The sequence below is a fragment of the Mycetomoellerius zeteki genome, unplaced genomic scaffold, assembly GCF_001594055.1.
Source record: "Mycetomoellerius zeteki isolate Tzet28-1 unplaced genomic scaffold, Tzet1.0 scaffold120, whole genome shotgun sequence".
Lineage (NCBI taxonomy): Eukaryota > Metazoa > Arthropoda > Insecta > Hymenoptera > Formicidae > Mycetomoellerius > Mycetomoellerius zeteki.
In genome coordinates this window covers 446,068-462,921 of record NW_017256127.1, presented here as the reverse complement: position 1 = coordinate 462,921, position 16,854 = coordinate 446,068, and the positions used below count along the sequence as shown (strand labels likewise).

The window sequence follows — 16,854 nt, the reverse complement described above, 5'->3', positions numbered from 1 at the left end:
CCAAACAGATACAAGCGCTCACTGAGCGCTCAGTGAGCGGTCGTGGTACTGAATGCACCCATTGTAGACCCCGCAAAAAGGAAGAAAGTGAATTGGTACAAAAGTTCAGCCCAAAAGAACAGGCCTAATCTTGTACAAATTTTGATTGGCTTTGAAGTAAAATGTCGGAATCAATCAACGATGCTATTACATCTCCACTTTGAGTATCGTGAACGCGGTTTATTTGTGACATCCATAACGCTGGATTCACCCTGCATCCGATTTTCGTCGTACGGCGCTCTGCATCCAATTAGAAAACAGGATTCCGATAATACGAAGCAAAATTCATCGAAATCCTGTTTTCTGATTGGTTGGAGAGCGTACAACGAAAATCGGATGCAGTGTAAATCCAGCAATTGTTTTTCTGATTGTTTGGAGATCGTCGTACGACGAAATAAGGCCAATATTACGTGCGTCCGTTTTTTGTCGGATTTTTCAAGCGTTAATTGGCTGCAAGACAGAAAGGATGTCGGACTTCTTTGTCTTATAGCTAATCAACAGACTTGAAAAATTTGTCGTACGACAAAAAACGTACGCATGTAATATTGGCCTAATGCTGGCTTTTACGCCCTTCAAATTTTTTATATGGCAAATGCTTCGCTCATCACACCCTTATCCTGACGCTGCTTATCTTACATTAAGTTCCAAAAGTGTACATCAATTTAACTACAGAAAACAGATCTAAAGTATTTTTAAAACGAAAGAATAAACGTACGATAATCGTTGTAATTACGAGATATATCGTTAAGATTCTACATTTTTAAATTAAATAGTTATAATTACATAAACTTTGATAAGATAATTCCGTAATTAGAGAGCACGCTAGAATTTCGCGTAACATTAAAACATTCTTTTTTTTTTTCGATCAAGATGATTCTGATAAAGTAATCTGTGAAAAGGTGCTGCGCACCAATATATCGTTGACGGCATTTTTCGAAAAGACGAGAGATATCGAGACTTAAAGCCATCACACGTACAAAAATTTTAGTCGCAATCGTAAGGTCGTAAGTAAATCGGCCAATCACAATCGAGCGTTTTAAAACGCGAGATCGTAATTTTGATTGTGATTGGTCGATTTGCTTGCGATCTTACGATTACTAATGCGGGGTCTACAATAGAAGTCGTAGCAGTCGTAGGGTCTTAAGTCGTAGAAAATTAACCAATCACAGTCGAATATGAGAAGAATAATCAACTGTGATTGGTCAATTTTCTATGACTTAAGACCTTACGACCGCTACGACTTCTATTGTAGACCCCGCATCACAGTCGAATATGAGAAGAACAATCAACTGTGATAGGTCAATTTTCTATGACTTAAGACCCTACGACTGCTACGACTTCTATTGTAGACCCCGCATTAGTTTTTTGTGTGCCAGGGCCCTTATCATTCAATATTTGGCGCGTCACGTGTCCACGAGTCGCTATATATAGGACAACCGACGAGGGCGACAAAGCCGATAAGTTTGCTGGTGTTTGACAGTTGTCTTTGATCAAGCGCGGTGAATACTACGTACTTAAATAAATAACATCATGTTTAAAATGTGAGTAATGTGTAATAATCTGTGTATGATATTTCTCTCTGGGCCGTTAAATTTCACGCTACTATTATACACTAGTTTACAAAAAAATTTTATTTTAATTACTTTGAGATAAGGTATTTCCTCTATATGGATTTTTGAATATTAAAACAGTATGTCATAAGTATTCCAAATTTTATATACACTTTATAGGTTGCTGAAATAATTGAAGTTTAATGTATCAAAATGGATTTTTTTGCAATATTTGAGTCTTTTGTAAAAAAAGATTAAGGATATTTTATAATTCTGATTAAAAGATCATGAAATATATTGTTCATTTTCTATAAAACATTTTTTTTATGTATCTCAATTACTTTTTAGCAAGGTTGGTAAAAATCATGTTTTAAACATGTTTTAAACTGTACATGCTTAATCAATGTTTTTAACACGTTTTAAACATTCCAGATAACATTGAGGTCTTGTAGATATCTAAAAGACGTCTTTTAGATCTTATGCAAGAGCAATAGATATCTTATTATCTATTGCTCCACAAACAGCAACTTTTAATTAATAAACTTAACATTGTCATGCTGTGTTATTATTCGTTTTCTAAATATGGATTTACTTTTTAAGATATCTTCAAGACATCAAAAAGATATTTTCAAGACATTTAAAAAACATATTCAAGACATTTAAAAGATATCTTTAAGACACCTTAAAGACATCTATCACATATCTAAAAGACATTTTCCAGATATTTGAAAGATATCTTAAACTATTGCATAAGACATCTTTTAGGACCCTAAAAGATATCTTTTCGTAAAAAATGCAAGATATCGCAAGACATGGCGAGAAGTCTTTTAGAAATCTAAAAGATATCTTTTTGTCTATCTGGGATGTTCTTTTATAATACTTTTTAAAGCATGTATAAACCATTAAAAACATATTTAAAAAGAAATATTTTATCTTGAGAATGTTTTATTCTTAAGAAAGATATTATTTTTTATCAACGCTGCTTTTTATAGCCATGTTGTGTAAGATTTAAATACAGGGTTTTTCTAAGATAACAATTTTTTACTTATGACGATAAAATATAGTAAATCAGGATTGTGGTTGTCATAAGTTTATCAAAAAGTTAATAACTTAATTAGTATATAGCAAAGCATTCTCTTCTTTTTACTGTAGATTATTGATATAATATACTATATATGTCGTGTAAAATGATTTAATTGCACCAAAAATATCGTGTATTACTTACAACGAAATTTAAGAAAATAACGTTGATATAAAGTAAATTTTTTATCTCCGTTTTTTATTTTTTTATTAATTTTTGGCATTATCAATTGTGATTTCTCTTATAATCATATAAAAATGATATATCTTACAAGGGGAGGCTCCGGAGTGACCCTTACCGATTGCAATAAAACTTGGCAGAATTATAGAATGCGTTCCCCTAAATAAAAATTACCCTCCGTTTGGGCGTAGACAATCTACCGTTTCCGAGATATTTCAATATTAAAGTTGATAACGGCATTTTCTTTAGAGTTTATTAAACCATTCATACTTGAGTATTTGTAGCATAGTGGTGGAAATTTTACAATGTTTTGTTGACGATCTGCTGTTTACACTTTTTGTAGTCATTTTCCCCCTACAGCACAAATTGCACAAAAGTTGTAGCAACATTGTATTTTGCAGCAATATTGCAGAGATTTTGCAACGATATTGTTGCAAATTTTGTGCTGTACGGGAAGATTGTTATCATATCCACTACGCTACAAATACTCGAGTATGAACGTTCTAATAAACTCTAAAGAAAATGCCGTTATCAACTTTAATATTGAAATATCTCGGAAACGGTAGACCGTCTACGCCCAAATGGGAGGTGATTTTTATTCAGGGGAACACACTCGACAATCCTGCTAACAAGGAAAGTTTCATTGAAATCGGTAAGGGAGCCTCCCCTTGTTAGATAACTTTTACTGTAGTAAATTAATTATTATTGTAACAAAGTGTGTGAATATATGTACAACCTCTTTTATGAAAACTAATTATATAAGGTTGACCAAAATGAACCGGAAATAATAAATAATTAATTTTAATCTTTTTAAATCGACACGTTTTTAGAGAATGACCCGTATATATATTTAGAATGCGCTTTTATAAATATGTGTTTTGAATACTGGTCAATATATTTACGAATATAATTATTTCTCATGTAGATACATGAGTAAATATATCGAATAAGAGACTGCTCCAATAACCTTGATCTTGAAGTAGTTGTCAAGATCATGAGTGACCTCCAATAGATTTTAGCCGTCGCTCGTCATTCGTTAAAAAGTTATTAACCAAAAAATAATGTCTTATTTCTGCCACATATAATATTAAAAACTGTCCTATAATTTTCCCTGCTTACGTAATGGCTTTTCACACGAAGCGAGGTTCATCTCACCTCCCCCCCCGTCTCGAGGTGTACGACTCTCTCTTAATTTTAACTGGCTATTTCTTACGGTACGTTTTATGATTATTGGAAAGTGTGCTATGGCCTTTAGTCTGGCCGATGTAAGTGGCGTTGCAATCGTGACAAGAGATAAGTTATACATTTTCAAGAATGTTTTCTAAATATGTGCAATATTAGATGTAACAGAAGCGCGCTTCAGTAGGGGTAATTTGCGTTTGAAATGTAATCGTCTATTGTTTAAATTGTTTATTCAACATTGAAAATGACTTGGTCAAAACATCTGTTGTAATGTTAAAATAGATTATTAAATAATTATAAATATGGTTCAATTAGAATAAATCAATAAATAAAAGTAGGACTATGAGCCAGTTATAATATAAAGAATATTTAATAATCTTTCATACAAACGTTTCGACACCGATCGAGTCATTTTCAATGTAAACAACAAGCAATATTACATAAATTATCGGAATATTCGGTCACATTATAATGTCCAATAAAAACGTCGGTTATTTAGTATTCGCTATATGCGGTCTATATGTAAAAGCATCATAAAGGTGATCTCATCTCAAAACTTTTCAAAATTCTACAATCTTGATTTGTCATAATGATGTAAGTCAGACGCCGAGAGGAAAACGCAAAAATTAACTAACTTATATAAAATAATAAAACGTTAGTAAAAGTTATATAAAATAGTAAAAGTTATATAACGTCGCCTGATCGTCGAGGATACATGTTCTCTCCAATAGTACCATGGCTTACTTTTTATTATTTTATATAACTTAGTTAAAATTTAAACAAAAAAAATATATAAAAAGTTAAAATTCTACAATCTTGATTTGTCGTAATGGTGTAAGTCAGACGCCGAGAGGAAAACGTAAAATTAACTAAGTTATATAAAATAATAAAAAGTAAGCCATGGTACTATTGGAGAGAACATGTATCCTCGACTATCAGGCGACGTTATATAACTTTTACTATTTTATATAACTTTTACTAACGTTTTATTATTTTATATAACTTAGTTAATTTTTGCGTTTTCCTCTCGGCGTCTGACTTACATCATTACGACAAATCAAGATTGTAGAATTTTGAAAAGTGAGATGAGATCACCTTTATGATGCTTTTACATATGGACCCCATATAGCGAATACTAAATAACCGACGTTTTTACTGGACATTATAATGTGACCGAATATTCCGATAGTTTATGTAATATTGCGCTTGTTGTTTACATTGAAAATGACTCGATCGGTGTCGAAACGTTTTGTATGAAAGATTATTAAATATTCTTTATATTGTAACTGGCTCATAGCCCTACTTTTATTTATCGAGATTATTAAATATCAGCAAATAAGATCTAGCATTTTGTTCGTAACTCTTTATATCTATTATTTATTGTTTTTATTATATTTTAATTCATCAAAATTTCATTCATTTAGCTTGTAATAGTAATATATGAGTTATAATATGAGAAGCATGTGTGTGTTTAGATTTTTTTCTTCAATATCAATTATTTGCATGTAACGCTATCGATGCTTATCGATATTGGCTCGTATTCAGAACAACGATGTTAGCGCGCTAACATGCTATACTTTACGTTACGTATATTATAGAAATTCGGAGATAAAAGCGCGGTCTGAATACGGGCCATTAACTTTATTATCCTTGTGTTCCTCCGTATACATAACTACTTATCTCAATTATGTATAGAATTTCGATCGGACTATACTTCTTGAATTTCGATCGGGCTATAATACTCATTGCTGATGCGCATATGCTTTTTTACGATATAAGCCGTACTCTGCACACATATTTTAATATAACAATTTACAAAATGAGACGTTTATCGTCAGGAAAATGTTTTTTTGCGTTGAGGCAATCATTTACATGAAATATTTATATGAAATACTGGCTGCAAAATTGCTATTTCTACCGAACGCAGCCATTATACATAATATATCTTTCTTCTATTTTATTTTCCCTGATTAATGCAACAGTCTAATAAATAATAAATACAATCAAGTCGCATCATTATGAGGAAAATGTAAGACAATTAACTGAACAAGTTAGAGTTCCCACGTTATCTCGACTATTCGAAATATTATCTTCAACATTTATCAAGTCTGAATTCATTAAATGATCGTTTTAACTTTTAATGAATGAACTCGCTTGATAGTTGGAAAAGTAAATGATTTGAATAATATTAAAAAAGAGTTCTGACTTTTGGTCAGCCGTGATCGGGTGATCCAAGATAATATTTTTCGCATCAATAAAATTAATTCCTATTTTGATATCGTTTTAACGATTATAATTAGAAATATGGAAATATGCATAAATCTCATTTTAATTTATGTTTATAAATTATGCTATACTGAAAATCCCATTTAGTTGAATCAACTAATCTCTTGTTTGGATATAGGCAAACAAATCCTTGGTTAAGACAACAAAATAATTTGGTTGAAGCAAAAAATTTGGTTATTGTAACATTTTACTTGTTTCTGATAATACAACTAAAATGTTTCAATCAAATTTTTTGCTTCAAATAAATTATTTTATTGCATTAACCAAGGACTTGTTTACCCATACCCAAACATAAAAAGTTAAGTTATATAAGGAACAGCAAAAAAACCAGGTCAATAATAAAAAAAATGATATCGTTTGGACAAACAAATTCTTAGTTAAGGTAATAAAATAATTTGGTTGAAGCAAAAAGTTCGGTTATTTAATAACATCTTATTGAAAATTACAATTGTAATAACGAATTGGTATACGCATAATAATCAGTGCAAGTAAAATTACTATCGGTTAAGTTATTATAATCATACATTTAGTAAAGAAGTCATATAAATACACATTGCAATATTATTTCATTGCACGAATACAAATTCCAGTTTTTAATAGATTCATGACTAATGATAATTTAAACATTGCAGAACGCAATTAAGGTATACCTGAGCCGAGTAAGGCCCATCTAATTTATTTTATTTTTTAAAATTCTATTTATGGGGATATTGAAATAAACTAAATAAGAGAATCAAATCTTCATTTCATTCATTCCTAAAAATAAAATATATGTATTGTTTATTTAGAACATTTGTAAATGAACAAAAAAATTTTGTTAATCTCTGACATTGAGCCTTATTACTAGGGCTCTAATTTTATTCCGTTTTTCGAAGATACATGTAAAACGTTTATCCGTTTATATTCGCTTTCAAAAAAACGTTTACTTGACGGTAAACGTTTATACGTTTAATTAGTATATCCGTTTATAAAAGAAACATTTTTCCGAATATACGTGTATTATTATACATTTAAACGAAAATACATTTACATGTATATTTAACATATCCATCTATGAAAAACATCTTTTCGAATATTTTAACGTTCTTTAATATAGTAAAATTAAAAATCGAATTTTTTGCATTTTCTCAATTCGTCACACTCCTTAATAAAGGGATAAACGTTTATATAGAAAAAGTGAAAATATTCGGAAAGACAATTCTAATAAACGGATATGCTAATTATACGTGTAAATGTGTTTTCGTTTAAACGTATAATAACGAGCCCTACTTATTACATACACATGAATATAATAAGGCCCAAATCAAAAGTAAATTAAAAATAACAAAGAAAATAAATATTATCTGTTTAAATCAGTTTTAAAATGATTATTAATCGTAGAAGGGAAATTCCTTAGAACTTATTCTACTCTCAATTATCTTTAATTTTGTTTGTAATTAAAACTCTTTAATCTTTAGAAATTTTTAGCAATTTGAATGCAATTTTGGCTTCTTAAAAGATAGCAGCATTGAAAATCGTTATTCTCTGGCGTAAACTCCATACATAACAAACAAATAATAATTATAGCTATAACAATATTCACAAGTGGGCCTTATTTAATAAGTACATTGTTTAAAAAAAATACATATACTCATTTCAAAAAATTGATTTATTTGTTATTTTCCATAACTAGGAAGTTGAATAATATAATGAATTATAATAAATAATGTAAAATTATAAATTATGAAACCTTGTGTACTGGTAAGTTTTGCAGCGGATTGTTATAAAAATGGCTCATACACAACTTTTTGTTATGTTAAACAAACGTGTTGCTACCAATTCCAATTCTTTAATTCTCCCTTTTTATCTATTTCTTATAACACATCTTTCAAGCATGTACTGCAGGCATAAAGCGAGTTTTTAAGTAATAGTAATTAAGTAATTTAAAAGTGGGCCTTATTCGGCTCAGGTACCTTATATTAAAGAATTTTACGACAATGGCAAAGCTGTTTTTTCTAATGAATGCAGTTATTTATAAAACATAGTAGACTTTTGAAACACATGAAAAGTTATGTATGCATTAGAGCATCTACTATATAAGGGCAGAACACTCAACATATTGCAATTCATACGTAAATCGTTGCGCAACTGTTGTGTTTTACTGAATGCACCTATTATTAATAAATATGCTTAAACCATATTCGGTTTGCTTGATTTCCATTATTATACTTTGCTAGAAAATTCCGCTGATATTTCTGTTTGCGTTCTGTCAGAGCATCATAAATCCTGCATCAAATTTCTGTCAACAAAATTCGTAGCAAATATATATTTCGTGAGATCTGCTCTCAATGAACTTTAACTATCTACACGCACCAAAAAAAAAACGATTTATGTCAACGCTATCGCGAATTAAGAATTGTACAAACATTGTCACTGCTTGTTATCACAAAGCGCTTATTTTCTTGCCTTTCTTCGCGAAATAAATAAACCGATTAATATACTGAAAGAAAAATGTACTAAATTTTAATAAATAATTGTTTGAATATAATATTTACATAATATTACTGATACTAATATAACATTTATTTACGGAAAATAAATATATTTGCTATAAATAAAGAATAGAATAGTTAAATCAAATTAATAGTTCCTGTATCAAATAAATGTTTATTAAAATTTAATATATTTTTCTTTCAATGTAATATTGTCGAACAATCATTCTGTAAAACTTTGTATTCTTTTTATATGTAAATTGTAAAAATATATATAAATCGAAGTAAGATCCTTGTATTAAAATTAATTTTTAAAAACCAAGTAAATTAGAGAAATTAGGAATCGGCGATGTAGTTGGTGTGCTTAAATAACTAATAAGACCTTAGTATCTTGAAATGTATTTCATATTAGTGAATGTAGATTGAGACCTTGAAAGTAATTAGTTGTGAGTAGGAATAACTTAATACATCCCTATAAGCACAAAATAGTCCTAGACTGTTACATGGATATTATTTTAAAAAATTAAGAATTAATTATTTACAGATTTTAATATCACTCAGCATTATTAAGATCGTTCGAAGATGCAAAAAAGCATCAAATTGTTAAATTGCTAGTCAATTTAACTTGTGATATTACTGCGGTAGTTTAGAAGAGTTATAGTATTCTAGACCGAAAAATCATTTTGGCGCGCGTTTCAAAGGACTATGTACGTTAATATATAAATTCACTCACATTATTCATACACACAATTAAACCTACCTTTCCGTGACTCGCTGAATTTAATGAAACTTACCAATATAAAAAAATACGTGCTATTATTTTCATCTGCTCTACAAATGTATTAAATTTCATTAAATTCGGCGAGTAACGGAAAGTTTACTTGTCAGAATCATACAAGCATTTAAGGTCCAGTTAGACCGTTTAAAGCATTGATTTCTATAGTTTGTGTTATCACATATATGGTCCTATAATATATTAATTTGTGATTTGTTATATAGAAAATAAGTTACGTAAAATAGCGATCACACACACACACGCACGCACAGACATGTCTTATTTAATTAAAAATTATTGGAAATTAATTTTCAGCTTTCCCTCACATAACAAAAAAAATAGAATAAATGCACAATTAATGTAATTAATCTTGTACGATTTCAGAGTACTATGCGACATTTACTCAACAACTGGCATTATGCTGCTACTTCTCTTTGTTATGCTATGTGCCTTGAGTGAGAGTGTGAGATATCGAGCGAAATTTACCTTCTTCATAGTAGCAAGTGCGTTGGCCGCGGGATTATGGATACCGTTTATGCTATTCCGAGTTGGCAGTTGGAAAAACGCGTTGTAAGTTCCCGTATATGATTTATGGATAAAGGCAAATCGTCGAGCTTTATTAAAATAAAAATAAAATCTTTCAGAGTGCCGGCCAGATGCGTGGTAACAATAGCAAAGATCATTGGAATACATTTCCATTTTCGCGGTAAGGAGAATATTGTTAAAGATTCGGGCTGCATCGTGCTCATCAACCACCAGAGTTCATTAGATCTTTGCGGTAACTCCAATTATTGAAATTATTATGAGTTTATTAAATTAAAAAGTGCTCTAAACAAATTCATTAAAATAATAATGAGCGAATAAAAAGGTAGACTATTTTATTAGGAATGACGGAAATATATATAACAAAATTGGCCATACAGTTTTAGGTGAACTATGGTTGGCGATGGATAATTGCACCGTTATTTCGAGGAAGGAGATTTTGTATCTTGGACCATTCGGGCTCGCGTGTTGGCTTTGGGGAACGTTATTCATTGATAGAAAAAATGTAGCAGAATCGTCCCAGATTATTAATGCTACAGCGGAATCGATTCGTCTGGCGAAGGTAATGACTTTACATAGTATTCTTTATATCATTAACGGAAGCGCGTAGAGATTTAAAATAACATTAAAAAATATATTAGAATATATTAAACATTGAAAAGTATAGTTAAATATTAGGGGTGTGTGGATACCCGAAATTACGGGTATCAGAGCTTCGGGTTCGGAATTTTTTTTCGGAATCGGGTCGGGATGTTTGTACCCGAATGTTTGTAATGTTCGGGTGCTCGTAAATCGGGCACCCGAACATTACAGTAATCGTAGGTCTAGAAACTTTTTAAAGGAATCCTAAACCAATTGCCAAACTTGATCGAGGTCGATAGTGCAGACTTTTTTAATTTCAAATTCAATAATAAAGTTTTTACGTCTATGATCACTGTCCGATCCGATTTTAAATCCGAACATTACATTCGAGTCCCGATACTCCCGATCAAATCCCGAAAAAAATTTCTGACCCGATCCGAACCCGAAATCTCGAGTACCCACACATTCCTATTAAATATATTAAAATAGCAATAGAAAGTATATTGACATAAAAGCAATTATTTAAATTAATGTAAGTTTTAAATAAATCAATAATATATTTTGGACAATGTAATCAGAGTAATATACTTAATATATTTTATAGAAGTAAATATCCTTTTATAGAAATTTCGATCCATTTAATCCTTTTAGCGGAGGCTTCTTCTATTTCCTGAGGGACACCGCCATTCAGGTAATTCATTGCTTCCTTTTAAGAAAGGTGCTTTTCATGTCGCGATCGAATCTCAAATGCCGATTCAACCCGTTATTGTGTCAAAATATTACTTCCTGGATGGCAAATTAAAAAGATTTTATTCAGGTAAATAAGGATGAATTATATTTTAATTTAGGAATGAAAGTAACTATAGTTACTATAACTGCCGTTACTCTTAGTTACTTACATTGAACCAAAACTATACGTAAATACAATAAAATATTCATTGAATTAATGAAAATTGATCCAATGGATTCTCGTAATGTTATATAAATGAATCCTATTATTGTCCTGGTATAATCAATGAATTAATTACATTAAGTCGGACATTAAGTCGGACATTGATTAACGATCATTCATTGGACCAAAAATGACCAAAATTTTTTTCAGTGTAGTTACCTTGTTGTAATAACGACTTGTTGCGAATTTTTTATGGTGATAATGTAGCATCAGAGTTAGAATAATTAATAGTTACTTAAATTATATAATGAGTTGGAAAAATCATTCGTTACTGAAAAAAATAATTCACAGTTTGTAACTCGTTATTTTTTAATGTGATTTGTAACGGAATAACTACGGCGTTACTCATTATTTTTTTCAATAAGTAACGCGTGATGACAATTTACTTTTCAAAGTGACTTTCCTAACTTTAATGTAATCACAGTGAGCACGACAAACAAAAAGCGCGTTGATATTTTTGTCCATTCTCTGTATATTCCTTATTAAAATATATATTATATCATCCTACAATACTTATGTAACTAAAAAAAGATTTGATATTTCACAGGAAGTAGTTATATTACTGTTCTACCGCCTATTCCTACCGTGGGTATGACCAAAGACGATCTTCCAAAGCTCATGGAGCAAGCGTATAAAATTATGAATAAAACTTTTATGGAATCGTCGACGGAGTGTCTCGAGAAACAGACATGAAGTGTGAATGATAGGAGTAACAAAAAACAATTAGCATAACTAACTCGTGATATAAATTCTAATCGATAGGAAAAATCGTGACTGACTAATTTGCAGATTGCAAATTCGCAAAGATTGACTTTATTGTGTTACTAATTATTGTGGATGCATGTAGTTTCTACCTAGATAGAATACAAAGTCATAATGATGTCTCATATTTCATTTGCCGCTTATAAGTGAAGTTAGAGACGTCTTTAGGATATCTTTATGACTTCTGTGTTCTATCTGGATGTGCCATAACATATACAATGTACGTATCAGCTGAGAGAAAGCTTCTTTAATTCATTAAGATTCATTTAGATCTTTACATATATGTATATACAGGATGTCCCGCAATTTTTCGCAACGAGATATTAATTTCCATTTCGAAAATCGATTATCAATAGATGGTGAATCGCACTCTGAAAATTTTTGCGTTATATTCCAAAAAACATCGAAAAAAAAGTGTGGTTACCTTTTTGTCCATGACCTCTTATTTTCATTTTTACGTAAAAATGAATTTTTAGTACAAAAATAAAAATAAGAGAAATAATCTCCAATGGCCTTGATCTTGACAAATGTTATCTTTGTACTAAATAACAAATGTTATTTTTGTTATTTAAAATCTCTTTCCATTTCCATTTCGAAAATCGATTATCAATAGATGGTGAATCATACTCTGAAACTTTATTGATAATAAAGTTATTATACTTTTCGAGTTAAATAACTTTATAAAAATAACTTTATTATAGCGTTTTGGAAAGTTTTCGACACCGGCTATTAGATTCTGGAATCAAAAGTATGGTGTTCCATTTAAAAAAAATCGATGTGACCTTGACCTGATCTTAACGACGCCACGTCAAATCAATAGTATCTTATTATGTCCGAATCATACTACTTTTGTTTGAAACATTTTTCCGATCTACCATAGTTTTCGAAAAATCTTAATGAATTATTTAAAATGGGACACCCTGTATATCGGTCGATTAATCATCAATGGTAGCGTTCAGTAGACTCAATTATTGCGGAGCGGATCCATGAGCGTTCGCTGTTATTGGTGTATTCTTTTAGATCATCCAATAGTGGGGAGCGTTCACGGATCCGCTCTGCAACAGTTGAGTCTGCTGAACGCAACCAATAAAAACATTTTCTTCAATTATGTTACAATCACGACATAAGTTTAGAATGTCATCAGTGTTCTTCCAATATTTCTTATACAAATTTACCTTTAAAGATCAGAAAAAAGTTGCGAAGCTCAAATGATTTTTTAATATGATGCAATTTGCACTTATTATACCTTACAGAAAAATGTAATTTCTGACATTTTCTCCATTTCCATATCACCATGGAAAACGCGGTGTATATACAACATATACATATAATTGCAGTACTAACATAAGTAAAACCATATACCAGTATGTAAAAGCCGACATGTCAAGCCGATGTGATCTATCTCGGTAATTTAACTCCTTGTCAGTATGTGAGCTCTTAGTACACTGGTGATAGACCTTAATCTTTGCGTAGTTATTGTGAAAATATTCGCCTTTCTCGCGTGATCATTTTGAAAGCTCCCATCTTGTCACTATCTGATACGATCAGCCCGAGTACACTAGATTTTATCTCTGTTTGTCGCGGACTCTGAAAGACCAAGCTTACAATTGATTTATTAAACTTATCTGTAATAATTAACGCCTCGAAATACACTTGTTATTTGTTTTTCTTGTTAAGTTCTGTGTCATTTTTGCAGCCTATCTCTCTCGTCCTCCGACACGCTTTCCGCCTGTAACGATCCATTCCTATTACCGTCGCGAATTGTAATTGCGCGTGAACCTTTTAAAATAAGCGAAATTTAACGAAAGAGTGACACGCTCTCTTGTGCCTGCGTCCAACTTGTATTTGTATAAAAGCTCTGATATTTAGCTAGAAATCTGTTTGATTATCGAGTCATCCCGTAAGGGCAATCATTTATTTGAAAATTATAATAGAGAACGCGACAAAATTGTGCCGTCAGTCGCGACTACAGTCACAATTATTAGTAAATTATATTATTAATAAATATAATTATTACAGAAAATGAAACTGAAAACGCTGGTTGTGATATTAATAAAGAGTAATTAGATGAAGACTTGATAGCAATGGTAAAAAGGAGTCTTGCACTTTATGATTTTCGCCTACCTCTGAAAGAAAGAGGAAGAAAACAAAAGGACACTTTATGGAGAGTCCATCTATACATCCAATTACATTCGGAAATCCTGAAATCTAAAATATATCGTTGGATAAAGTTAATAAATAAATGCGAAACCTTTAATGTTTATCTTTTGGAATTCTTTTGATAGATTTTCTTTTTCTTCTTCTATTTGAGACATTTCTATGATACCTCTTTTCCACAGTCTAGTAAATAATCAATAACTTTATTCATGTAACGAAAGAAAGTAGATAAGCCTATGCCAAATTTTTCAGATACATCTCTCAAAGTACATTTATTGCAGCTGAAACTGAAGATTTTTTTTTAACATTTCATTATTTTATAGTAAAAATTTCAATATTTCAAAAATTCATACAAATATATATTTACCAAATAAAAGAAAGTATTTGAGAGTCTCAGCAGATATTGGGGTACTACCTCTATGTGTAACATAGATCAATTAAGTATAACTGAAATTGCTCATAATCCTTAATAATTTCGTAAACCGTATTTCGATTTAAACGAAATCTTTCCTTAAACTGAAAAAAGAAGAGAATAGAATTTGATTTCTTTGTATAAAAATATTACGGAGTTGTAACTTACCTGTTTATCAGACATTTCATGAACCACATCTCGCACATAATTTTTTATTTTTGGAATGGAATTTTGTATATGCGACAGTAAAATTTCATTCTCATCTTCGCTGCTACTACTTAAGGATAATAATTCTAGTTAAACATCCATTTTACTGGCATCATCCATTTTATAATTTTACCTAATAACGAGAAGTATACAAATTGCTTCTCAAGAAAAAATGTTTTATATATATAATTATATAAAATTATATAAAATTATATACAGGGTGATTCAGAACAACCCAGGTGTCCCTGAAAAGACGTATTCCTGACCGAATTCTAAGACGATTTTTCCTTTTATGAAAATTTTGTCCAAAGCTTAGTTTTCAAATTATAAGAAAAATTAATTAGCATATCACAGGTCGCGTATAGGAGATATCACGGACAGGAACGGTTAGTCGGTTAGCTTTACCCGGGCGCTTAACCCGCGGGATGTACACTGACCGAACGCATTCACACGTTTATAAAAACACAAATTTTTGTGCCTCTGATAAATCAATAAAGTAATAATTGCCTTTTATTGAGCCAACACAGGATGTCAGTGTGTAAAAATTATTTTATTCTGTACAAAAAAAGAACGCGGTTAAAGTTTCAAATGCAGTTTACAAAGACATATCGAATACTTACAACATTTTTTTGCTAATCAGCTCTATCAGGGCCATATAATATTCCTTCTTCTGACTCAAAAAATTCCTTCATTCTTTGTTCTCTGCGATGAATCCGAGCTTCTTTGGAGATCTCGGGGCTCCGTCTCGTCGGTCTCTCCAAGCGTTGCTCATCGCGCGAAGAAGTAAGTATTTTTGCTTGTTCTTCAATAACAATTCCGAATTCCGATTGTTGCCTTCATTGAAGATTCCGGAAAGGAGACGACTATTTATAGTCGAGTATTCTTACTTCTTTCATGACCATTGTAGATGGGTCTTCAGACTACAGATAAAACCGGTCCTTATGGGAATGCTGGAGCGACGACCGAACTTGATCGAGGTCGATAGTACAGACTTTTTTTATTCCAAATTCGATAATAGTGACTCATTTCTTATATTTATTATGGCGGTGTTCGCTGTGGCAACGTTTTAAACGTTAAATTGTTAAACAAAAAAATTAAAAAATTTTTTTTCTTCACAACATTGAAGTACTCTTGAAACCGTACTTTTGTTAAAAAAATTTTTTTCCATCTTTTATACTTCCGACGATATTCGCCTCGAAAGAAAAATATCGTTTTTTTTTTCAAAGGGATGTTTCACCCCTTAAACATGAGTTAACATTTCGTACTATAATATTCCGCTAAAAAATCGATTTTTTTACCCAATAAGAGGTAATTTCCCCTTAAAATAAAGTAACATGCTATTTTGAGATAACATGGTTAAGTTACGAGACCATCTATCTTCTAAGTATACTTGCATTAGTTTGTTTACACATACACACACACACACACACACACACACACACACACACACACGAATCATATATTTAAAAAAACCATGTATACAAGTTATGAAATATAATACTACAACATAAAAGATATAATATATAAAGTAATATATAATAAAATAATTACAAAAAATATATAGTGTATACAAAATGCACGGATAAATGATATAATCTTATCATTTTTATAAGATAAATGTAATTTATGGCAGAAACAGAGCATTACTCACAATGATAAAACGAACTGCTTCGTA

General features: G+C 30.8%; 1 protein-coding gene across 1 annotated transcript; it reads left to right on the top strand.

The window, feature by feature from the left end:
* Positions 1-1,503: 1,503 nt before the first annotated feature.
* On the top strand, positions 1,504-12,884 carry LOC108731116 (1-Acylglycerol-3-phosphate O-acyltransferase 2). Its single transcript, XM_018461224.1, has 6 exons — positions 1,504-1,580; positions 9,949-10,134; positions 10,209-10,342; positions 10,488-10,669; positions 11,341-11,506; positions 12,189-12,884. The coding sequence occupies exons 1-6, from the start codon at positions 1,570-1,572 to the stop codon at positions 12,332-12,334; spliced, it is 825 nt and encodes a 274-aa protein (XP_018316726.1). The 5' UTR covers positions 1,504-1,569; the 3' UTR covers positions 12,335-12,884.
* The last annotated feature ends 3,970 nt before the right edge of the window (positions 12,885-16,854 follow it).